The sequence below is a fragment of the Indicator indicator genome, chromosome 1, assembly GCF_027791375.1.
Source record: "Indicator indicator isolate 239-I01 chromosome 1, UM_Iind_1.1, whole genome shotgun sequence".
NCBI classification, from domain to species: Eukaryota; Metazoa; Chordata; class Aves; order Piciformes; family Indicatoridae; genus Indicator; species Indicator indicator.
The window spans coordinates 14,851,934-14,878,460 of record NC_072010.1 but is presented as its reverse complement, the minus strand read 5'-3'; the positions used below and the strand labels follow the sequence as shown (position 1 = coordinate 14,878,460).

General features: G+C 40.8%; 1 protein-coding gene across 1 annotated transcript in view; it reads left to right on the top strand.

Moving 5' to 3' along the window:
* Positions 1-557: 557 nt before the first annotated feature.
* The window catches only part of TRPC6 (transient receptor potential cation channel subfamily C member 6), a 97,996-nt gene continuing 72,026 nt past the window's right edge, over positions 558-26,527 (top strand). Inside the window, exon 1 of the mRNA XM_054381205.1 lies at positions 558-700. Within this exon, the coding sequence (XP_054237180.1) occupies positions 558-700 (143 nt within the window). The remainder of the gene's footprint in view (positions 701-26,527) is intronic.

Here is a 26,527-nt window from a genome sequence, read left to right as displayed (position 1 = left end):
GAGTCATCTTTAGCGTATCTTTCTGGGGCTGTTCTGAAGCACAGAACCGTACCCGGGAAGCTGCATCGTGCCAGCGCAGGTGAGACTGTGCCACCGCGACGGGCCGAGGCGGCCAGCTCCGCTGTGGAGCAGCGCTTCAGCCTCAGCGCCAGAACAGGGGCGGGATCGGCTCTGGGCCGGAGGGACCGAGCGGGAGCCGGAGGGGGCGGTGCGCAAGGGGCTTCGCGGCCCCTGCTGCCCTCCTACCTCCCGCCCTGTGGCGCTGGCCAGGGCAGCCGCACCAGCTGACGCGCTGCAAACTTTACTGCCCCTGTTCCGAGAGCTACGCTCGCCTCCGGCGCGGCGTGCGGCGTCTCCCAGGGCGGTGGAACCGCTTGATACAGTAACCCCTTGGCGGGGCGTGGAGCGAGCCGGGTCTCCGCGTTGCCCTCCTTCCGCCGACAGACGCGGCGCTGTAAGGAGACAGCTGCAGTGCCCCGCACCGGACGGTTCCGCGCTGCCTCCGCGGCGCCCTGAGGGAGCCGTTGCGCGTCCGGGCGCCTCAGCCGAGCGACAACATGAGCCAGGCGCAGCCCTACACCCCGCGGAAGAGCAACTCCCCTGCGGCCGGTGCTCGGCGGAACGACAGCCAGGACTACCTGCTACTCGACGCGGAGCCGTGCGAGGAGAGTGCCCTGCCGCCCTACGCCTTCTACCCTGTGTGAGTCCCGCCGGCTGGGCCTGGGGGTCCCTCCCTCCCTGCGCGGGCGCGGAGCGGAGCGGACCGGGGAGCGGGGGCTTTGCGTTGACTCCCGTAGGACTGAGGAAGAAAGGCGGCGGCTGGACAGGTGTTGGCAGGCGGGGGCCGGCAGCTTGAGCCTGTACCGGGACCTGCTGGTGGGGACTCGGGCATCGTTCCTTGTCTTCTCCCGGGGTAACTGTGTTTGCTAAAGGCGCAGGAGCAGCGGTGGCACCCCCGCGCCCAGCTGGCAGCGTTCTCCTTGCAAGGCGCTGACCGGGATACCTGCCCCGCTGCAAGGGAGGCAAAGGAGATGTTCAGCTTGTTGTGAAGGGTGGTGCGAGAGATGTCGGTCGTACTTAAAACTAACAGTATCTAATGGGTTTAATATAGATAAACCCATTTTAACTCCTCCAGACGGTTGCTCCCACAGAGAGTGCACATCGTGTTCCGACACCCATAATCCTTTCATTACTGTATTTTGTCAAGATCACGAAGCCTCGTGGAATTGCATTCTCTAAGTTTTGCTGAATAGCTATCATTTAAAGTAAGGTGTAAGAACATATACAATAAAAACTAAATGAAAGATAAATTACAAAGGTTCCAGGAACCGCAATTTTTAACATCCAGGTCAATTATCACTCTGTTCTGGCAGTGTCCCTCTGTTTATGTTGTCAGCATGACTTCTATAATTACCACTTGTTAATGCTTCTGAGGAGAAGCTATCCCACAGAGTGGGAAAATGTGTATTAAGCAGCACAAGATGAATCTTAAAATCTCAGGTTATTACCAGAGGATGTGTACTTTTTTAATGTACAAACTGTTTTGTTGCTTACCTGGTAAATTCCAGTTATCAGCCTCTCAGTTTTTGCTGTTTTATCTATGAGGGAATTAGTAGCCACTTGCCAGCCACCTAGATATATTGGAAAGGAACAGTAGTAAAGAAACTGGTAACAGGCACAGTGTTTGATTATTTATAAACTCAGTTAAGAGCAACCATAGTTTTCAGAATTCGCTGCTGTATTGCTATTCCTAAGTGTCTTAATAGACTACTAATTTGATATGCCCATGTTGCTATAGATAGATGCATTATTGTAGATTGGACTTAAACTCCATCTCAGAATTTATGAATATATCTGGCTAATGAATGTTTTCTGAAGAAAAACCTCACAATGGTTCAGAAATTGGTTTTGACTCATGGACTTCAGCTGTGAACTAATACAGAAATTCTGAAGTTCCTTTCCTGTGCACTGCTTCAGATTGGTTATGCAGCTACACCAAGACACATTTTGCATAAGTGATTCAAAGCATCTCTTAAAACAAAATCTGCAAGGCCTGTGGCATGCGGGTATTTTCAGTTCAGCAATATAAACCTGTGCTAGCAGCTCTTAGTCCTGCACACGTGTGAAGTTTACCTCACCATCTCACAGTGGCAACTAAGGAAGGCCTACATCCTAGTCAAGTTACTTTGCAGAACTATGGTATCACTGTAAGTAGGAATTTGTCACCAATTATGTCAAGGCCTTAGATGGCTGATTCTTGTTACAGGTAGGTCCAGGACTCTAGAGTCCTTCCCTGACCAGAGGTATTTCTGTGTCATTTCTATCCATCTTTGAGAGAGTAGACAGAAGCTACATGATAAGCATGGTGGGTATGAATTTGAGGAATGTGTTCCTTCTCAGATTTATATAATTGCTACTAAAAAGAGTGCTTTAGTAGGCAGTACTTGATTTTTAGATGCACGTTAGCTGTGGGGGACGCTGTCATTTGGTCCTTCCCTATGTTACAGGTACCTGTAGACAATACTTGCACACAGACGTGCCAAGGGCTTTCTTGTCTGGCAGGGGTGAATACAATGACTATAAGCTCCTCAAGGTTATGGTGATTACTAAGCATAGGTTTTGAATTTTCCTGCCCAAATTTTTCCTACACCAGATTTTAGGTATGCTTTGTAGATCTGTCTTTTCAGCCAAAAGCCATTGGTTTTACTAGTGTCCTTCAAATAACCAAGAATGTTATCAGTTGGCCCATATTTCAGATATGTTGTTTATATTCTTTTTCATCTACATGCAGTAAAAATACTTTTCTCTACTTTAGCTGAAAATTCTTAGATGACAAATATTTCCTGATCTTATGCTAAGAGAGTATTATATGAATCTTACCTTGTATGTGTAGAGGCAGATGAATCATGTGAAATCAGTATTTCATACTTGGACTCTGTGTGTGCTGAACCTGTCCGTACACTGACATAATAATAAAAAAACCCAACATAATAAACACTCTGAGCACTTATTCTCTAGGTACTTCTCCAGAGATGTGACAGCTCAGGAAGCTGGTCATGGTGCCAGGTGCTATATTTTCCCATGAAAGTCCTTCTATGGATCTTTGGTGCCCATTGGATTATGTGTCTAAACCATGGGGTTTGTGGGTCTGTCCATTTAATTAGAACTACATGTCCCTTGAGTGGAAATGTTTTTGACTGCACTTAAATGCAAGCACAAGAAAATAACCCTGCAGGTTACATCAGCTGATGTATTAAAATGCTTTAATTAAAGCTACTTGCATTTCACTTAGGGCATTTCTTGGTACATCCAATTGCTAAGGGTATTCTTTTCAAAGTAACTGGAAAATATTAGATACCATTCACACGTGCAGAAATGCCCCAGAAACTTCTTGTGTGATTGTGATTAATGCAGAATACTGCTAATGTCCAAAAAACCCTTACGTGTACCTCCTTTTAAACATTACTGAGTGGCTAATGTGCTTATTGGTGTAAAGTGGCATGTGACTGTTCCTTAAAAAGTGGTCTTAATACCAAGGAATAGTTTTCCTCTAGTGGTCATTTAGTGCTAGTGCTGATGTTACTAAGCGTTTGTAAAGCCTGTTTTTCGTATGTTGTTTTGTGACTGCCTCTAAGTAGTGTAGTGGCTGGATCCTAAAATAACCACTTAAAGAGAACAACTTCTTGTACTTGAAGTTAAAGCCCTAATCCATCAAACTACTGCGTTAGTTCAGTGGTACTACTTCCAAGCCTTGTTACACGATCCCTTTAAAACAGCAAATAATTCTCTGTTAAGTAAAAAAAACACTGAGTTTGCCTTCCCCCCCCCCCCCCCCAAGATGTGGTTTGTTTTTTTTTTCAGGTGATTCATTGCCATAAAGAGTAATTGCATGAAAAATAAGAGGAGTTGTCAGTGGTCAACCCAGCTGGTTCAATGTTGTATGGATAAGTTCAGCGGTGCTTATTGAGTTGTTCTATTACATTTAGGGTGAAACAGTACAGTGTGCTTAAATATTAAATTACCTGTAAATTGGAAAAATATTTGAAATATTGACCTGTCAGTGTTAAGTGACTGTGAGTTACAAGATCACAGAATCACAGTATATCAGAGGTTGGAAGGGACCTCAAGAGATCATCAGGTGTTGAGGTCGCTTCCAACCTCTGATATATTGTGATACTGTGATCAGGTCCAACCCTCTGCCAGAGCATGATCACTTAGGATAGTCCACACAGGAACGCATCCAGATGGGTTTTGAAAGCCTCCAGAGAAGGAGACTCCACAACATCCCTGGGCAGCCTGTTCCGGGGCTCTGTCACCCTCACTGTAAAGAAGTTTCTCCTCGTGTTGAGGTGAAATCTTCCATGTTCAACTTTGAACCCATTGTTCCTTGTCTTAGCACTGTGAACCACCAAAAAGAGCCTGGCCCCCTCCTCCTGACACCCACCCCTCAGATATTTATAGACATTGATCAGATCCCTTCTCAGTCTTCTCTTCTCAAGACTAAGCAGTCCCAGGGCGCTCAGTCTCTCTTCACAGGGGAGATGCTCAAGTCCCCTAATCATCCTCATGGCTCTCTGTTGGATTTTCTCCAGCAGGTCTCTGTCTCTCTTGAACTGGGGAGCCCAAAACTGGACACAGTATTGCAGGTGTGGTCTCAGCAGGGCAGAGTAGAGAGGTAGAAGAACTTCCCTCGACCTGCTGGACACACCTTTCTTGATACATCCCAGGATCCCATTGGCTCTCTTGGCCACAAGAGCACATTGTTGTTCCATGGAGAACTTGCTGTCCACCAGCACTCCAAGGTCTTTCTCTGTGGAGCTGCTTTGCAGCAGGGCAGCCTCTAACCTGTACTGGTGCCTGTTGTTATTCTTCCCCAGATGTAGGACGTTGCACTTGTCCTTATTAAACTTCATGAGGTTTGCCTGCACCCAGCTCTCCAGCCTGTCCAGGTCATGTTGGATGGCTGCACAGCCTGATGGGGTGTCAACCAACCCCCCCAGTTTTGTATCATCAGTGAACTTGCTGAGGGTACTCTCAATGCCCTCATCCAGGTTGTTGAGAAAGATACTGAACAAAACTGGACCCAGTACCAATCCCTGGGGGACACCACTTGCCACAGGCCTCCAAGTTGACTCTGTACCACTGATGATGACCCTCTGAACTCTGTTGTGGAGCCAGTTTGCAATCCACCTCACTGAGCAACCATCTGTGCCACATCTCCTGAGCTTTTCTATGAGGATGTTATGGGAGACAGTATCAAAAGCTTTACTGAAGTCAAGATATATGACATCCACTTCTCTTCTCTCATCTACCCACTTGGTCATAACTTCATAGAAGGCTATCAGGTTAGTTAGACAGGATTTCTCCTTGGTAAATCCATGTTGGCTACTCCTGATAACCTTCTTGTCTTCCATGTGGTTAGAGATGACCTCCAGGATGAGCTGCTCTATCATCTTTCCAGGGATGGAGGTGAGTCTGACCAGTCTGTAGTTGCCTGGGTCCTCCTCCTTGCCTTTTTTGAAGACTGGAGTGACATTTGCTTTCTTCCAGTTGTCAGGCACCTCCCCTGTTCTCCATGACTTTTCAAGGATGAGGGACAGAGGTTCAGTGACAGTATCAGCCAGCTCTCTCAGCACTCATGGATGTATCCCATCAAGGCCCATGGATTTGTGTGTCTTCAGATGGTATAAGAGATCTCTAACCCTGTCCTGACTGACCGGCGGAATGTCCACGTCTCTCCAGTTCTGCTCCCTTGCATCTAGAGACTGGAGGCATTCAGCAATTCTGCCATCTCTGCATCATCAGTTACTGTATCTCCCTTCTCATTCAGCAGTGAGCTCACCTTTTCCCTGCTCTTCCTTTTATCATTGATATATTTGAAAAATCTCTTGTTTTCCTTCACCCCTCTGGTGAGATTCAGTTCCAGGAGGGCCTTGGCTTTCCTTGTTGCATCTCTACATTCGCTGGCTATATCTCTGTAATCCTCCCAATTGACCAGTCCTTTTTTCCACATATTGTAAACTTGTTTTTGTTTTTGAGTTTTACTAAGAGTCCCTTGCTTATCCATGCAGGTCTTCTGCTTGCCTTACTTGATTTTTTTTTTCAAGGGAATACATTTCTCTTGATCTTGGAGGAAGTAATGTTTGACTATTACCAGCTCTCTTGGACCCCCCTTCCTTCCCGAGCCCTAGTCCACTGGATATTTCCAAGTAGAGTGTTGAAGAGGGGAAAGTTGGCCCTTTTAAAGGCCAGGATTGAAATTTTACTTATCACTCTGCCACTTTGTCTATTGATGTTAAACTGTAACATGCCATGGTCACTGCAACCAAGATTACCCCCAACCTTGACATCTACAACCAGTCCTTCTTTGTTTGTTAATATCAGGTTAATAACCAACTCCTCCTTGTTGGTTCTTCAACTCCTTGCAGGAGAAAGTTGTCATCAATGCACTGCAGGGACCTTTTGGACTGTTTGTGCTTGGCTGTGTGATCTTGCCAACTAATATCTGAGTGGCTGAAGTCACCCACAAGCATCAGGGCACTTGATCTTGAGGCTACTTCCAGCTGCCTGTAGAAGGCCTCATCAGTAGCTTCTTCCTGGTTCAGTGGTCTGTAGTAAACCCCCACAACCATATCGTCCATGTTTGTATGTCCCTTCACTCTTACCCATAAGCTTTCAACACTTTTATCATCTCCCCCTGGGTTGAGCTCAACACATTCTAGTTGCTTATTCACATAGAGAGCAACTCCACCACCTCACCTTGTCAGCTTGTCCTTCCTGAAAAGAAATCTGACAGACTTCCTCAAATATTTGAGGCATTCTTGGAATTTCAGTACTTGTGCTTAGCAAGGTACTTCCTATTGAAAGACTGTGAAATCCGTACCTTTCTTTCTGAAGAACAGCTTTTTGTTAACTACTCTGAGGTAGCTGCTACCTCTGTTGCAAATGAACCTTCAGTTTGAGCTTATCAGCCGTGCCAAGCAGAGTCTCACAGTTTTTCAACTGTCAGTGGAGAGAAGGCTCTTAACATTATTTGTGGTATGGTACAAAATGAAATTCTAATGGGATTTTGTGATGAAAAGTCTTGGTTTTCTTTTGAATTCAGAACCCTTGGTAGGAAAAACACAATTCAGGCTATCTGCAGCATTCATAATTAAACAGTTTCCAAAAGATGAGGCTACTTTTAAAGAATTTAATAATTATATGTGAGAAATAATATTCATGTAAACACTTTCTTTTATCTAGTCAGTTTTTCACCCCTAATACATCAAAAATTACATTGTGATGTGTATTTGAAGATTACTTTCTGAAATACAAAAATGTGGATTAAAAAATTTATTTATTTTTTTCCTCACGCACAAGTATTTTATTGGCAAGAAGCCTGAGTGTTCAGTTTAAAACAGGATGGAAAGTGCATTTTCAGGTCTAAGTCCAAATCTGAGTGCTGATGTGTAGAGGGATTTGAAAGTGATTGTACTTTTATGTAAACTTCCCTGCTGCAACAATGTTATTGAAGAACAGATTGTCAGCATACTAAACTAGTGAGAATACACTAATTCAGTCAGACATCTGATTATATTGTTTATTTATACTTTGAAATATTTTGCACAGCAAAAAAAAAAAAAATGCTTTCTTATACACCTGAAGAGAGGTAATTATGTGTTTGAACGTCACTTGTAAAGTAAACGAGGGACACAAATTATCAGCTGAAAACAGAGTGGGAAGGAGTCTGATGTGCATAAGTGTCTTGAGGTGTAGATTATTTTTCAGCATTTGTGGTTTTCAGATCAAGTGTTCCTTTTCACTGTCAAACTCAGTGCATAATTAAAAACCCTTTCTTAGTTAAATAGTATTTTTAATAATTTCTTTCCTGCACGTAACATATCACTTTCTTCCATATTTTTATCTCCAACCTCAACTATCTTGCTTGAAATGACCTGTAAAATTGCCTTCCACACTCTTCATTAGACATAATCTCTTCAGGGAGTACTGTGCAATGTGGCAGCTGTGTTTCAGATTCTGGGCTCTTTGCTGAGATTCTGCATCCCCTGAAAATACATTGCGATAGTTTTGCTGATAGCAAAACAGTAGAAGAGTTAGTATGGGGGGGATGCTGTTTCCTTTTACAACCTTGCAGAGGAAACACTATCCTATGCATCAAGACTGATGGATCTACTTCCTACTGGGCACAGGGAAAAAAAGAAGGCTGGATCTTTCATATTCTGAGTGCCTGAATTTTATCCTCAAAGTCTCAAAGAAAATCCAGCATTTAGTCCCCTCTGCATTTCTTCTAAGTATCTAGAAGGGAATGCTTCACTTCAAATTATCAATACTCTTAATGTTGAGTTCTGGTGGGTTTTTCCCCTAAATATGTGTGGGTTTTGTTAATTGTTGGTGTTTTGTTTTGTTTTCTTTCTTTTTTTAAAATCTGAATGACGAATAAGAAGTATTTATTTTGAAACCAAAAGAAATAGATATATTGTGATATTTCAGCTTGACAGCTTAGTTAAAAAACAAACAAAAAACCAAAAACCCCCAAAAATCAGTCCCATGGTCTGATATTTCCTGCTTCATCAGGAATAAGGGAAAAAGAAACCATAATCATGTTTTCTTAAGTCATTCAATAAAGGTTTCTTTTTAAAAGAGTGGCAAAGCAGACCAACAAAATTTAGTTCACCTTGGAGAACTAAGGTCTCTTGTTAAACGCTGGTCTGTCTTACCTGTGCAGCTCAGTACTGCACAACTCAGCATAGTACTGACCAGGGACAGGTGCTGGTTTAGATGGTTTTCAGCAAGTTCCATTCCAGCACACGCCTGGAGCAGGCTCAGTATTCTGTAGGTAGTGTTTTTTTACCTTTTTTTTTTTTTGTGCTCTGAAGCTGTATGAAGAAACAGTCAGTTTATGCAGAAACTGGTACACAGCCTGAAAAATGCTTCTCAAAGGTGAATCAAACCACATATGTTCATTTTTGGTGAAGGCCTGTGGGATTTGTTGGGTTTGCTTGTTAGGCATTTTGCCTGTGTGTATGCTCACTGAATTAACAATGAACTTCCATTGGTCAGCTACATTACCTGAACAGTTTCTTGTGCTAGTACTTCCTCAATGATTTTTTTTTCTTGACTCATTGCAGTATTTCTGTAGGTTTATTTATATCTGTTCTTAAGAAAAGGGTTTATGTGTGGATCACTCTTACGTAGTTACCAAAAGATTGAAAATCACCTCCCTGTGGGACCTCATTTTCTAAATCTGTAAGCCTTCTGTATATAGTTATTTGTTAAATTTGCATGAAGAAGGTGGAGTAGTGATTAAGAAATGTGTGGGATTTATACTGTTCACTGTAAATGTTAGTAGTAAGTGCATTCTTTGTCAAATGCTCTCCCAGCAGCATTTGCCACCACAGAAACTGAAGATTATAATTGGCTACTTGAAGATTTCCTGCCAACTATCAGTATGCCCAAGTAAAGGTGACTTGGCATGGTGGGTCTACCTCATCATGCTGTGTTCAGGCCTTCCAGCTCTGCAAATATGAGCAAAAGAAAATTTTGGCAGTTAAACTATTTCATAGAATTCTTTATAACTTGGTTTCATACCTCAAACTGTGATGCAGTGCAAGGCAATTACTTAGCAAAAGGCTTCAGTCTTGAGTTGCATAAAAAGGAGTCTTACATACGTGTTTGTGCCCATGCCTGTGAGTGCAGACACTCACACAGAGCCCACTCAACACGAAGCTTAAAGGATTTGTGTCAATAAGCAGTATTTAAATGTAAGTTTTGGTAATTAAACATGGACAAAAAATGTTAGTGATAATTAAATTACATGCAATTTTCTCTGGAATGGTTTAGCATTTTAATCTGACAGTAGAATGGTTGATTTTTTTTAACAGTGACAACATAAAGACAGGATTAAGTATACTATTTTTAGTGAAATAGAAGGTGAGAACAGAAGATAATGTGAAAATGACTAATTGAAGTCTGAATTTATTTTTAATATCCATTTCTATGCATCTACACTTTTTCATACCGTTAATATAGTTGACAGCACAATTCTATTACCTCCCCAAATCTAATATATCTAAATAATTGTTTGTCAATATTTAAAATGAAAAACAAACAAAACAAATGCAAACACCACCAACAACAAAAAAACTCAAACAAACCCCCCAAGTTTTGATGCTAGGAATGACTTGTGTGATTTGCTACAGGAACCCCAAGTAAGTAGAATAGCAGAGGAACTGCATATCAAGAATTGTCATTTTAGATGTCTTCTTAAAGTTATGTGGGAAGTGTGGATAGCTTGTTTTCTGCATGTGGCATGTAATTTCCTTTTGTTTTAAAAAAAAGTTTCTGAATTGAAGAAAATGGTGATATTGTGGATGTGGATTTGCTGGGTGAAAATTTATTGTAGATGGGCTACTTTCTTTTAATGCAGAGTAGTAGTGGTGAAATAAAAATGAAAAATGGTAACAATAATAACAGTAATCATGAATCACCAAGAAGTAGATGTGATACCTGCCTCTTTACTCAAACATGCCTTCAGTTGTGCCCCTAGTGATGCTGCTGTTAATGTTCTCCCTTATACATCACTAATTGACACCAAAACCAACCTTGCCTGCTGCAAGCTCAGAACACCATGTCTGGAGTTCTTTTTTTTTGTTGTCCTTAGAAATTGATTAAATACTGGTTTTGATGTCAGTATTTACCCTAATGAAGAGATTAAAGAACTCAGGATTTTAAAAAATCTAGTATCTGTGAGGCCTTCCCATGCAGGTAGAAAGGAGGATCATGAACTAAAAGATCACAATTGATACAAATTGGATTTAAAAATATCCCAGAAAAGAGAGTACAGGTCACAAGGTCTGGTGCTGCAGCACGAGCAATTTTACAGCACAGTCAGAATGGAGAATTTCTGTGAAACTTTCCTGTTGTCTTACCAAATCTTGAATGAAACAGTACACTCTCAAAAATGGCAACTTGTATTCTTCTGACCTGAGTCCTGGTCTGTAAGTGGGAGTTTTGCTGGATAGCCTGGGTGTTTAGCAGGTTCGTATTGCAACTAGACTCAGCTGTAAATGATTGTCATCAGCTCCTCCTGAGTGGCTGCACAAATAGCTGTTCCAACAGGCTTATGCTTGGCTCGGTTGCAGTATGCCAGTAGTTGTGCAGGTTGTATCTCTGAGCTGCACAGTAGACCTCATATATTTCTAATCAGTTACTGGTTAATTGCTGTTAATAAGGGCAAACTACTGTGGAGCCAGTTGAACTGTTACTTTGAAAAGCCTGATTTCACCATGATGCATAGGGACCCTCTGTGTGCAAGCAGGTAATGTCTAATTCTGAGCTGGACGGTAACCAGCATGAGACTGAGGAGGTTTTGAAAAGACTTGTCAGCCACAGCCATCCTTGTTCCTTTTGAAGTGTTCCTTTTATGCATCCTGATCAGTTTAATTAGCAAATAGGTTTGTGACCAGAAGATTGGCAAGGTGAACTGCACTGCTAGTCTGTTGGTTCTCATCTTCTGTCAGAGCTGGTGTTAGTTCAAATGGACACTTGGTTATGCTGATTTTTTCCCCTTGGCTATGTGGGTTTCCTTCTGTCATGCACGTTGATGGAATTTAGGAATGATGACTGATTGCTCAGAAGCTTTTCAAAAGGGAAGATTCCCTTATCTTTGAGGAATGATTTGTTTTCTTTCTCTTCTGTAAGATTTTTTTTTTCTTGCAGTGGACATGTTTCAGCTGTTCTAGACAGGATTTGTCTTCCCTTGATGTTTAGAACAGTTAGGCAGGTCAGAGTGCTAAACTTGGTTAGTCCTACTCTGTGTACACATCTCGGGCCTACCAAGAGGTAATAATACAATACTTGGTTCTTTTTGTAAGGCTCTTGAAGTGCGTTGCAAACAGACGCATTGCATACCATCCAGCTGTCAGCCTTCCAGCTGCTGGGTGCTTGGCAGCAGACACTAATCCTTACAGTACCAGTGTTTCAAGTCACGAATTGCATCAATTAACCACCTCTATGGCACTTGGCACATTGCAGGAGGATCTAGCAGCTGTACCACCAGTGTAAATCCAGGGTTTGCTTTTAACTGAGGTGCAGCTTGTGAGAGGACGCTTGGGAAACTGGCATTGGGAAGCTTGAAAGGTCTGTGCCATTCACACTTAGCACCCTGAACGTTATAATTACCATTTCTCTACTAATTATGGTGTGGAAAAGAGCCCTCCCTTCCTTGTGTGCCCATGCACATGCCAGGTCACACATAGCACACTTATGAGTGTGAGCTTGTGATAGGCACAGTGTCTGATATGTCTGATCACGTAGTGGTGGGCTTCTGTGTCTGTGCCCCATGAAACAGCTGAGCTGAAGAAAGGTGTGTGTTGACTCTCAGATTCCACCACACCAGGAGCTTAGTGCGATGAAAGATCCAAATATTAGTTAAAACAGTAGACTGTGGGGGGTTTTTCTAAGCGTTTGTAGTGTGTGCCAATGTTTGCGGTCACATTCTGTGAGTTTCTAAACATGTTTAGTGATTTATGTGTGATCAGAACCATTGTATTGATTAGTTTATTTATTTTTAATCCTTTCAGAAAACACCGTGAGCCTCTTTGAGAATTGTTCCTAACCAGCTGTTTTTCATGACTGGAGACTATAAACCATTTTTGCTCTTGTTTTGCAATGCAATGATTAATTTTTTCTGTATTAGTTTAGTTCTACTCTGCTAACCTTTGTTTTTATGCAGCATTTCCTTAAGCTAATTTAAGATCACTTTCAATTTTCAAGGCTTTTAAAAAATTTTATTACTGAAATATCACATGTACTAGAAAGTTCTAGTTTGCTGTCTGCACTTCTTAAGTTTATTTCATTTACACATGAACTGAAGATTTTTTTCCTTGCTGGATTTATTAATTTATAGCTAATTCCAGTAAAATTATTCCAAATATGTTAAGTACAGAAGGATTTTGAAATGGTAATTTAAAGGTTGTAGAGCTTTATTTTGAGCATATATGAAAGAGGAATCTTTTTAGAAGTTAATATAAATGAGTATAATACTAGTAGCTATTATCCAAAGGGAAATCCTATTCTCTGAGAATCACAGAAGTGCACAATGGTAGGGGTTGGAAGAGATCTCTAAAGATCATTGAGTCCAACTCCCCTGCCAGAGCAGGACCACATAAAGCAGATCATGTAGGAACATGTCCAGCCAGACCTTGGAAGTCTCCAGAGACAGAGACTCCACCACCTCTCTGGGCAACTTGTTTCCAGTGCTCTGCCACCCTCAAAGTAGAGAAGTTCCTTCTCATGTTTAGGTGGAACTTCCTAGGTTCAATTTTACACCCATTACCTTGTCCTGTCACTGGGGACTGCTGAGAAGAGTCTGGCCCCATCTTCCTGATGATCACTTGTGGTGGTTTGGCCCTGGCCTGGAGGCCAGATGCCCACCAAAGCCGCTCTATCACTCCGCCTCTTAAATGGACAGGGAGAGAGGGGAGGAAGAAGAAAAAAAAATTGACCAAAGCTAATAATAAGATAGAAGCGAATTTAATAACAATAATAGGCAAAAGCAATAGACCGCGCGGAAGCAAGAGAGAGATGTTAGTCTCTACTTCCCATCAGCAGGACGATGGTCGGTCTCGGGAAGCAGGGCTCTCTAAGCTTGGTAGTTGCTTGGGAGGATAAACGCTATGGACAAATCCCCCCCACTTCCTTCTTTTACTTCATTCTTATATCTGAGCTGACGTCATATGGCATGGAATACCTCTTTGGCCAGCTCAGGTAAGCCAGCTCAGCCGTGTCCCCTCCCAAGATCCTGCCCATCCCTCAATGTACTCTTGGGGCAGGGAAACATTGAAAAGACATAGCCTGGGTACTTATTCAACAGTAGCCAAAACACTGCTATGTTATCAACTGCTGCTGCAAAACACAGCACTGGAGAATCAACTCCAGCTTGGCCAAACCCAATACATCACTCCTTAGATATTTGGAAGTATTAATTAGATCTCCACTCAGACTCTTCTACTCCAAGCTAAACAGACCCAGCTCTCTCAACCCTTCCTCATATGATTCAGTCCCATAATCATCTTAGCGGCCCTGTGCTGGACTCTCTCCAGTAGTTCTTTGTCCTTCTTGAGCTAGGGAGCCCAGAACTGGACACAGCAGCCAGGTGAGGGCTCACAAGGGCAGAGTAGAGGGAGAGGACAGCTTCCCTCAGTCTGCTGGCCACATTCCTTGTAGTGCATCCCAGGATGCCATTGGCCTTTTGGTCGCAAGGGTACCCTGCCAGCTCGTGGTCTTCCTCTTGTCTCCTAGGTCCTTTTCCTTAGAGCTGCACTCCAAAAGATCAGCACCCAACCTGTACTGATACATGGGGTTGTTCTTCCGCAGATGCAGGACTTTACACTTGTTCTTACTGAATTTCATTGCATTTCTCCCTGTCCAGCTCTCTACCCTCTCTAGGGCACACTGGATGGCAGTGCAGAAGTGAAGCACAAATCTGTATGCTCATAGATCTGCCTGCACCATGTTCACTGTCTGGATTTTGTCTTCCTCTGTCCTATAGGAGCACGTGGCCTAGAATTTAGACTCTCTATATAATGAAGATGCTCCACTGTATCAGAGAGGTGACATTAACTGTGTTGTGGTGAGATACTTGAGGACATTTGCAGTAGAACCTGTAAAATTTCTGTTTAGACATTAAAGTTCTGCTCTAAATTATCTTGACAGCTCAGACACAAAAAGTAGAAGGATGAATGACAGCGATGACTCTTCTCCATTGTAGCTCATCTTTTTCTCTCCCTTTAAGAATATGTTTCTTATTAATTTCTCAAGACAACTTCGAAGACTGCTGCTCTCACAACTTTCTCAAATAAGTCTTAGAATCATATTTCTTCCCTTACAATATATGACTTTGTTTCTCTCTCTCTTTGGAAATGTAGAAATCTGAACTAAAAAATGCAACAACTATTGGCAAAAATTGGACTGAAGTGCTGTAGTGCTGACAAAAGTTAGTTAATATAACTTCATTGTCAGGTGGTGGGGCTGGGACGAAATTTTCCAAGGACTCTAGATATTTTGTATGACCACTTGTTGGTATTCTCACTGGAGGGTCTTAAAAACTTAATTAAAATCTCTGGGAAGGTTGCACTGCAGTCTGTGTTACTCTTTGAATCCCAGGGACATCAGTGAGGCTGAGTCTTGCCGGTGAGGAAATGCCAGGGATTAACAGGAACATGACAGATACTGAGGAGGAGGAATAACTGTATCGTGAAGTAACATCTAAGCAACAATTAAAACAAGCAAAAATTGGAGTGGGAGTGGAACATAAGTTTCTGAAGATATGGTCTATTTTATTGAAAATATTTTTTAAAGCATTGCTAACCAAAAGAACCTCAGCAATAGCAGTATCTCCAGAAGGTCTGCAGAATGAACACTGCGGTCAAAGTGGAAGAAGTTAATGGTCTTTGCTTTACTTCAGAGAAGAATTTTAGAGGATTAAGTTGAAAAGCTGTTTAATCATTTAACATCTGATGTGAGCACATTGGTAGGTAAACAGCAACTGATGTGATAGCAAAATTTTCAGCACTGCTTTGTATGATAAAATAATAATGATCTTACCTAACAAGTTGATACATAAAATATACACTGGGATTTCTTACCCCACAGCCACTTCCAGCCTAAAATCAGCAACAGTGTTTAATACATAAGAGGAAGGAAAACTTAAAAAAAGAATCTAGGCAGGGATTTACAGCATAGTAACACAAATGCACCTAGTCTTGCAAAGATGTCTGAGGATCTTTAACAGTAATAGATTTCTGCATTATGGATTTTTACATCAAATCTGGAAAACAGAAATTTCTGTAGTTATCAGTAAGAGCATTGATAACACCTTAGAAGGAAAGATTTGTGAATTAATCAGCTTCAGTTTGTGCACATTTGTTCAAATCTGTAACATGTCTCCATGAATCAATGATGAAGGTGCTGATGCAGGAGTAGTAGCCCTGATGGGTAGCTGTGTGCCTTTCCTGACCTCTGGCTGTGACAAGACTTCTTATTCCTACCATATAGGTCTTGGTCTCTCCAGAGGGCCAGAAAAGGCATGTAGAGGTACTCATACAAGAGGAGGGGAAACAGCAGGACTCACTGTAGGGGAGGTTATGGTCTATTTCTCTGTGGGGTTTCCTTTTCACTGAAATTTGAGTAGGGTGTGGGAGGGCTGGTGCATGACCAGGTATCACCCCAAAGACACCGTGTATTCATGCATGCAAGGAAGGTGCAGGAACTTGGGAGGACTTCCTAGTGTTGGTGATGTATGAACACCCTCTAATTACTTCACATTCCTGAGTTTGTAAGTTCCTCTTTTCATGAGTATGTAGATCATGATCTACATATTGCATATTGTGGATAAAGTGTAATAGGATTCATAGAAACACCACATCCAGTTATGGTTTGTTTTCAAATCCTATATCCTTTACTGAAAATGTCAGAAGCTTTGTCAGGATTTGAGGTGGAATGGTAGAAATCTTGCTAATACCTGCTTTCACCTCTGTGGTAGTCTTCAGACCTTTATAATTAAAGTATAATTAAAAACTTATGCTCTGGTGCAGGAGTGACAGCAAATGTAGGAGTGACAAAGAGGTGTATCTGAAATGAAGCATCCAGCCTGACCTTCCAGTTGTTTCACTGTTGAGTGAAAGGTAATTTCTGTATAATTTTGTTTTCTGGAGTAGTTCTTTCAAATGTATCAGCATTATACTGGGAAAGGGAGAATGTTGCCCCAAATGTGAATTGCCAGCCAGTCCATGGAGAGTGGCACAGCAATGCTGGCTACTTTTTATTGTAAGAAATATGGAACAAGGTTTGGAGCACAGAATGCTGCCTGCAAATTTAAGTTTGTCCTTCTTTGCAAGCTCACAGCTAGACTCAACAGCAGGCTGCTGCTTCTTGGCTCCTTATGGGCATGGAGTGGCTCTTTTGCTGTGTGATTCAGAGTTGGGATCATGCCCCTTTGTCTTCTGGGAGTTGTACTGCTTTGCTATGTGAAGAGAGTAAACAGTCAAGATTGTTGCAATTATCAGCATGATATCCCACCTCTTTACATAAAGTATTTTCCTGTCATGCTCCTTGGGCATGTTCACGTGGTGCTATACTTAAGATCATTTGTCCTGAACAGATTGTTAGTGGAACATGTTCAGTGATACTTACTGGTATCACTGTCTTGTCCGAAGATTCAGTGATCAATCATATTGACAAATTTTAATTAGTTTGGGCAGGTTGTGCCATCTCAGCAGTGAAAGAGTCTTTGCATCCTTATCACTGAAGCTTCTGCGTGTATCTTCTCTTAACAAAGTGTCTTTGAAAACCAGCAAAAAACAACTAATAAGGTCCTGGACTTGGGAAACAGAAGACTGTAAGAGAACCTAGAGACCACACTTTCTGGCTAGAAGACTCCTGCCCAGAATAAACCACTCATCTTCTGAGCATGCAGAGTGAATTGAAGAAAAGCTGTACCTTTAGAATCATAGAGTCAGTCAGGGTTGGAAGGAACCACAAGGATCATCTAGTTCCAACCCCCTTGCCATGGGCAGGGACACCCCACACTAGATCAGGCTGGCCAGAGCCTCATCCAGCCTGGCCTTAAACACCTCCAGGGATGGGGCCTCAACCACCTCCCTGGACAACCCATTCCAGGCTCTCACCACTCTCATGGGGAAGAACTTCTTCCTTACATCCAGTCTGAATCTCCCCACTTCCAGCTTTATTCCATTCCCCCTAGTCCTGTCACTACCTGGCAAAAAACAAAGCGAGCAAGAAACTGACCAATGGGTGGTTAGAAGGTGTTGACATGAGGCATAGTTTTTACATTTCACTATATAAATGCCCCTAGCACTCTCTCTCTTGCACCTTTGTAATGAAAGAATGCCTGCTCGTTAATGTGAAACCCAGCGTTAAGGAGTTTGATTCCTGATTTCAGTGACAATAGGATCAGGTTAATAAGCCCTGAACTGAGGACTGAGCTATGAGGTGGAAGAGATCAAGAAAGCTTCTGTTGTGGCTATGTATACTTGAAACTACCAGCTAGAGAATGTAAGAGGCAGTAAATACCAAATTATGACTGCTAAATACTTTAGGAAAAAAAGGGCAAGCTGCTGAAAATGCTATATCTGGAAAGAATCTTTCAAAGGAATGTGGAAAGTTAGAGATGTATAAAATAAGAATTACTTCTTTTTGTCACTTGTCTCCAATCATCAGTCAACATAATCTCAAAAATTCAAGGTAATTTCCAGAAAACAGCAGAGTCAGCTGAAGCTGCTGTGTATTTTCATGCCCTGGAACTGGACATCACAGAATGGGGGAGAGGTACCATGAAACTATTTTCATGACACTTTCCATATGCAGCACCTAGATATGTTGACTAGAGCAACTTTATATCCCAGACGTAATTTCTGCATGAGAGCTGACTCTCCATTTCTCACACTTCTACACTTACTGATGCACCAGAGAGCACATAGTATAACACTTACAAGAGGATCAGGGGAAGAAAACCTCTCCTAAGTAAACAAAAATTATAAGTGTAACTCTGAAAGCACTTGGTTTTCTTCTCCTCCCTTTCCTCTCATTTTGGGATGTCACTTTGTAGACTTGGCAAAAAAGAACAATTTCATTTTTCCAGTAGAGAATATATGTGAGCACCGTGTTCCCATTTTTCCGAGTCCTATGAAATAAAATTGAAAGCTGAGTAAGTTTAGAATTTCTGTTCACATGCAGTGTTACTGTATTTGTATCTGTTTTTATGATCAAAACCACTACAACTTCAATTTTGCTTTTTCAAGTAAGTCTTGACAGCTTGCCTAGTTCAGAAATTCTCACCATTTACTTTGGTCCAAAGTGTTTCAATTATTTCTAAAACAAGAGTGTATAACTTTGGCTTGTTGAAGACACCCTAAATAATATGGGAATCAATTTAATATTAACTGCTTTTGTCCCCACCCCCCTGCTCCCCAGGTTGACTGTACAGGGGCCAGTTTCTGCTCTCTGCTGAACCTTCCTTCCCAAAGTGCATATGTGGCATGACTCCCTGTGATGGTTTGAAACTGTCTTTTTTAAAAATTTTTCTTCTCAAAGTTCAAGCAAAGAAAGCAAAAGAGTGTAAATAAGTCACTATTGGGTGTAAGAAAGCAAAATAATAATTGTTCTAAACACTTCCATTGGAGAGGTAGAAATGTTAAAGAACCACTTCTCAAAACAGAGTTTGGGCAGTTGGAGTGGGGAGTTCGCTTCCCTGTTGGGCTGTCTGGCTGCTGCTGCTTCTTCTCTTCTGGCTGAAGATAACACACTGACCTTGGTGAGCTAAGTTAACAGCTTCTTTGCTTTTAACTAACCCCCCCTGCTTTCTGCCAGGGGGGTCTGGGGGGTGGAGGCCCCTGGGAGAGAGGCCCCTTGGGAAAGGTCCTCTTGGGAAAGGTCCCCTTTGGAGGGGAAGCAAAGGGAGCTTGGTTGTGCTTTTCTGTTGATTGTATATATTTGTAAATGTTGTGAATTTTGTATATTTGTACATATTCATTCATCATAGATTGTAGATCTGCTTGTACATGCAGCTCTCATTTGCTTTCCAGACTGAGCTAGCCTGGTTATTGTCGGTGTGGGGGGAATTTCAGCTCACACTGACACACTCCCTTGGCAGGCAGCAGCATTTGGAGTGTATCTGTCTATTTGTGTTTTGCCCATGGTGTTCTCTGGGGAGACCAGCCCAGGCATGGCAGTTGTGACCAGAACTACAATTCTATCTCACTTCATTAGGAAAACTATCTCTGGAGGTGATGCAAAGTGGTGCGTTCCTGATGAGTTACAAAGCAACCATACAAATGCTTTCTTCTCCTCCACATTGTTAAGGTTTGTGGATACACAATCTCCCCTTCTTCTCTTCATTGTAATGTATTTCGTTAAAACAGGGTAGGTGAAGACAAGCAAGAAAAATTTCGTTTGAAAGTTTTTGCTTTTCAGAACCTGTATTTGCTACTGGATAAATGAAAAGGCCAATTTGATTCTTTTTCCTCTTGTTTAATTTTATTTGTCCAGTGGAAGAGTTCCTTCCATTCCAAAGAACTGAAGTTGAATGGAGTTAAGAATTGAGTTAATGGATATTAACTCTGCTAGCACACATGTGATTTACACTAAAACATGCCTTATATTGTTCTGCTTTGATTCACTGAATTCTCTGGATAATGTTACAATGTGTCATATGTTAGCATGATGTTTGTATATAACTAAAAGTTATAATGAAATGATAGCTCTTCTCTAGAGTACGTTGCAAAACTGGTGTAATTTGATGATAAGTAGCACTAAGAATGATGCATTTTGGGTTGGTATTTACAATTGCACCACAATATCAGTGCTCCAAAAATTTGCATCTATGTTGCTTTCCATAAATAGCCTATAAGAAGATTTCTTATTTTTTTTTTATTTTATCATAGTGAATTATTTGGCAGTAAGATGCATTCACAGAGTGTCAATGAGTGAGTTGCAAGACTTGTTTCAGCTGGGGCAGAACAGGCATCTCATTCCACAGTTGTAACTTCCCCAAAAAATGTCAGCAAGTTGGAATCACTTCTGTCTGTTCCTAGGGTTTCTTTTTGAAGATAAAGGTCTTGAGATTTTCTCAGTGTGCTTTGAAACTTTATTTTTCCACTGTGAAAGTGAACCCCTTCATTTCCATTTAGGTATAATAACAGTTTTGTCAAGTGGTTGTATAAGTCTCCCTAAGATATTCCATAACCTAACTGGACAGCTACAACAATTAGTGGTATTGCCAAATACACTAGCTGGGGCTTCTATTCTGTAGGATCAAAGGAAACCTGGTGCTCAGGGGATACCAGGGCTTTTTACTCTCTTTTGAGTGGTGGTGGTGGTGAACAGAAAGTTCTTCAAATTTTACAAATATCACTGGAAAATATTCTGCAATTATGGAGTAACTGTTAAAGGTCTCATTTTATGTCTCTGATCTATCAAACCAGGTCTCTTTTCTTCCTATTGGAGCCATTATGACATCTTAGGTCTGAGAAAGGCAAACGATCTTTTCTTGCTGGAATTGCATGTGGGACTTGCCACCAATTCTGTTTTCACTAAAAGTGTCCCTGAGGTCAGGATTTCAAGTACTTTATTTGTGCTTAGGAGGGAACAATGAACATCATAATTGTTTCTTTATTCTTATAAAGTAATTGCCTTTCAGTAATAGTAATTGCAGTTATTAGAAGTTAACTAGAGTAATTACTTTTTTTTACATTGTTTTCCTTTTTTATGTAAGCAGACATTGAAATGCAAAGCACTTCTCTAGTGACTCTTCTTAATCCTGAGATTCTATTGCATTGGTTTTTAGTGATATTTTTGCTGTTGCTGTGCAGAATGGCTATTTCTTTACCCTAATATGCAGCAGGTAGTGGATGACATCTACAGAATGACTCTGCTCCCTCCTTGTTTTCATGGAATTCAGTTTCATGGTGTTTTTAGTTTTCTTCTGGGTAACACCACTCAGCTGTTCTTTGTTGAATACTGCGTTTTACAATTTTTTTAAAAAGCATTTTTAAGGTAAATTTTATCATTGTCTTGATTTTTTTTCTTCATTTAATTAACAATACATCACATTTATCTAATGAAAATTACTTCTAACAGATACAGGAGGAGTATAGACCCATTGCATTGTTTTCCCACAAGCAGAGGAGGGGGGAAAAAAAGAAATCTCCTGTGGAAAGCTATATTTTATCCAAGAAAAAAAATATTGTTTTCTCTGACCTGTTAAAAACTAGAGTTGCTTGTTAATGACAACATTTCATCATTGGTTGAGTTACAAAAGCAGATTTTTTAGAAAATGTCAGCTTTGTAGAAATACTTGGTTATACTAACATTCACAGTAGCTGGTGGACACATTTCATTGCATCAGAGTGAAATGAATGAACTGATGGATAAAATAAAAATGTGTCAGTGTGAGCTGAAATTTCCCCCACACCAACAATAACCAGGCTAGCTCAGTCTGGAAAGCAAATGAGAGATGTATTTACAAGCAGCTCTACAATCTATGATGAAATGCAATGAACGTGTACAAATATACAAAATTCACAACATGTACAAATATATACAATCAGAAAAGCACAACCAAGCTCCCTTTGCTTCCCCCCAAAGGGGACCTTTCCCAAGGAGCCTCTCTCCCAGGGGCCTCCTCCCCCCAGACCCCCTGGCAGAAAGCAGAGTTAGTTAAAAGCAAAGAGGCTGTTAACTTAGCTCGCCAAGGTCAGTGTGTTATCTTCAGCCAGAAGAGAAGAAGCAGCAGCAGCCAGACGGCCCAGCAAGGAAGCAAACTACCCACTCTGACTGTCCTAGCTTGTTTTGAGTAGTAGTTCTTAAACATTTCTACCTCTCCAATGGAAGTGTTTAGAACAATCATTGTTTTGCTTTCTTACACCCAATAGTGACTTATTTACACTCTTTCACTTTCTCTGCTTGAACTTTGAGAAGAAAAATTAAAAAGACAGTTTCAAACCATTATAGCATGTTAAGGGCCTTATTCAAATGTCTGCTAGACTAATCATATACATTACCTTTATGGAACTGGTGTTTGATACTGTGCATCTGTTTTATAGGTAACACAATTTATCTCTAGGTTAATTGCTGTGTATAGTACAGTTATATCTTCCTCAGCTGTTTTTGTGAAGCACAGACTACTTACTGTCTGTTCTTAGGTGCTGAGCAGAACGTGTACATGCTGCTTCTGCAGGAGGGAGTTTGCTATTGCCAAACCCTAGTCACTCCTCTTATTCCAGTAGGTTTCCTCTTGCTGCTTTCTTTTCAGATATTTAAAAGATCTGCAGTGCTTTCTCTGTCCTCTGAGTAGTCCTGAGGTTGTCAATTGTCATTTTCCTAATCAGTTGTTTATGTGGCTTTCGTTTCATTATCAGTCCTTTTTAATCCACAATTCTATCCGCTCATAACTTACCACATGAGGCATTTGTATTCAGCATAAAGGATCCCTGATGTTAAAATCTGTATTTTTCTCTCATCTTTCATCCTTATTTATTGGCAATTTTCTTAAGTTCAGAGCCCTCACCTGTGACAGGTCAAGACTGGTGAGAAATACACAAAGGAGGCTATCCAGAAAGTTATTACATTAGAATAATCTGAATAATACTTCAGCATGAAGAACTATGAATTTAGGGGCTATATTTAGAAATTGATGCTATTTGATGACATCCTAGGACTCTTATATTTTCTGTCTGTAGTTCTCTGAAAAAATCAGGCAGAATTAGTATCAGTGTTAGTGATGAGTGGGGTAGATTTATTTCAGCTACAGTTGATGTTAATAGTCAGATTTTCAAGAAGTAAATGGGCACTGAATAGCTCTCCTGAGGGTGAAAGAATTGTTCAGGTTTTGGTTACAAGCTAGACATGGACAAATATGATTAAAGCACAGTTTATTCTTCTGTTACAGTATTAGTTCAGTGCTGACTGGAGGGCATGCTCATCTGCCATGTCCCTGTTACAGGCTCACCGATGTGTGTCGTACACTACAGATGTATTTTCTCTCATTCAATTAACCTTTTTTAAATTTTCTTGAATTCTCTTCTAGCTTTACTTGCATTGCATGTGGAAATATTGGGGGTGATTTTAGTTGCCACGTTGTTTCCTGCTTAGAATTCCTACTTTGCAACTGGATAGGTTTTTATTGTCAATCTGCTATAGAGGATAAGATTTGTTCTACTAAGGGTCTTCATTTTTGTGTGTTTTTTTTCTAAAACATGCCTGGCAGTCTTGGTTTAGAACAAGCAATAAATTATGTGAATAACTAAATTTAATAAAGGTTTACAAAAATGAAGTGGAAGTATAATATTTGGACTTTTTGCCTTTTGGCAGTGTTTTTCTGACTAAGTAGCAGAGGAACCTGCTAGCTGAAAATCTGTCTTGTTAAGGCATTTTATGTTGACTTTTATAATCCTTTTATCTTGGAGAGGATTTTTGTTTCTCTGACCTTTTTGCTGATACTGTGCCCTGTTTCCTGGAACTACAACTCTGTATAATGAACTGTGATTCTGTAATAGTGAAAATTGTCTGACTCATGCCAGAAGTAATCCATACCACTAGGAGAACAGGGAAAAGGGAGAAAAAGCAACCCTGTGAGTTTGGTCTGAATTCTGTGCCAGTGTTTCACGCTGTGCTTGAATCTCTTCATGCAGTTCCTGGATTGCTGTATTACAATTGAATTTAATGACATCCATCATCTGGGTTGAGCTCATTAAGCTGTACTGTGTTACATGCTTGTTTTCTCTCCTTTTGTAAACACATCATAGAATTATACATGTTCCCTTTCCCCACTCATAGCCCCACCCCCTTTTGAAAATAGATAGCATTAAACAGAATTAAAGGAAGTAGCTCCTTGTTACTAAATGACCAAGGCAGTGAGAGCTCTGCAGAGCTCTTGGCACCATCAGCACAAGCTTCTGTTATCCTGTCATCATACTGTTGCATTCCTCCTCATCTACCGAGGAGTACTGTGAGTAGATGATGGCTGGACCTTACATGGGTATGAAGTGTATGAAGGCAGTAAAGAGTTTCTTCTCCCTCCCCATCAACATGACACCCCCCAAGGGGCATTGTAGTTTCTGAGACAAGGAAATATAGGGCCCTACTGCCAGGATACACTTCAGCAGGGTTACTGAAAGATGCAGAGAAGGACAAGGAGAAGATAGGGAGGGCCATGTCTCTGTCCCACAGGTACATAAAAGGGGTTGCCAAGCTCACCAGCCTTGTGGGATGCAGAGTTATTTTGGATCTAGTACTTACGGAACTGTTTTACCTGGGTTAGTTTTTTAAATGCCACCCACCGCATGCCAATTCTATTTTTAAATGCCAACTGGCATAATTGAAAGGCTTGGACGGTTTGAGCATGAATTTAGGAAGAATCAGTGTGTCCTTAGTTGCATGTTTTAAATACAAGTCTACAAAAGGTCTGAAGCAGAAAATGTTCTCAGTGCCCAAGCACCCCCTTGTTGTTACAATAATATGGCTAAGTGCTCTGCTTTAGCATTTGGCAAGTGATTACAAACATAAGCAAAGCAATTGAGTTGGAGTACGTCGTTTTCGAACAAGGCCCTACAGACCTAAAGACAAATATTTACTGCTTGAGCTTAAATCTGTTCTCTGAAAAAAAAGAATACTCTTGGGCTTTTATATTGACAAAGTATAAAGTTGGAAAAGGAAAAGCTAGAGTTCCAGCAAGCATTGTCACAGATGGGTCTTGTTTGAAATCAATTTTACTTCCTCTGTCTCAGCCTATACTGCCCAATATTTTCAAACTTTGTTGCAGTTGCACGGTTTTATGGCTTATTACATTAAGAATCAAAACATTAAGTTTCCTATAGTATTTATTGGTAATGATTCATGGAATCATAGAATTGTTTTGTTTGGAAAAGACCTTTAAGATCATTGAGTCCAACCACAAGTTATGTAATTAAGTTGATAATAATGATTTAGAAATTTTGCAAAGCATAAAAATTTAAGTTGTGATATTTAACATTGCTGAGCAATGTTCATATGATATGTTAGAAGGATAGGTAGCCAAAGAAGCATTATACATATATTGCACTACTTGTTTCTTTATGTGGAGTTTATAAGGCATGATATAAGGCTTGAAAATACTTGTCAGTTTTGCAGATTTAAAAGGGGATAAAACCATGAGTTAATTTTCATAATTAGAGGTAGAAAGATGATTTGGCATAAATGAGCAGTAAGACTTTATCTGCTAAGAAGTTCTATCAACTGTAAGGTGTTAGAACGAGAATTGATTTGATGCTTTCTTTTTGCTACCTGAGAATTTAAACATGACAGCACTGAGCAGTGGCACTAACTGACAGTAGAGTTAATGGAGAGAATCACCATGTTTCATGCCCAGCTGAAGAAGAATTTGAAAAGGAGGACTTCTGACTACAAGAAAAAATTGACCACCCAGTTGATTTTGAAGAGCAAATGAGAGTACTTTAGCACTAAATCCCAAACCTAAATATATCTGAGGAAGCATTTAAGAACATAGAGTGTATCTTGGCTGTAGTCAAGTTGCTGAAGTATTTACTGCCAGAACTTCAGCCAATCTTAGAGATGACAGACAGTGAGGATGAGACCAACAATCCTGTAGTTTTATAGTTTTCGTGAAATAGCCCTGAAATGTCTGGTTTATGTTATAGAAAAGCGTCAGCACAATTTAGTAATCTAGCATCCCTTCAGTATATCCACTGTAGGTGAATTGGATTTGACTGGGTATTACTGTACTTATGCAAGACTTTCTTTTCTAATTATAAAACATGCAATATGTTTTCTGCACTTCTGCAGATATTTGCCAGTTGTCTTCTTGTTGTATAGGCTGAAATTCTGTGAATTCCCTTTTACTTGGATGAGTTGCATACTTACTGATTAAACTGCCTTTTGTGTGTGTGTTGTGAAGGTTGCTGTGAGGGTTTGATCTGAGAACCTTAATTTGCAAATACCAGGTGTTGTT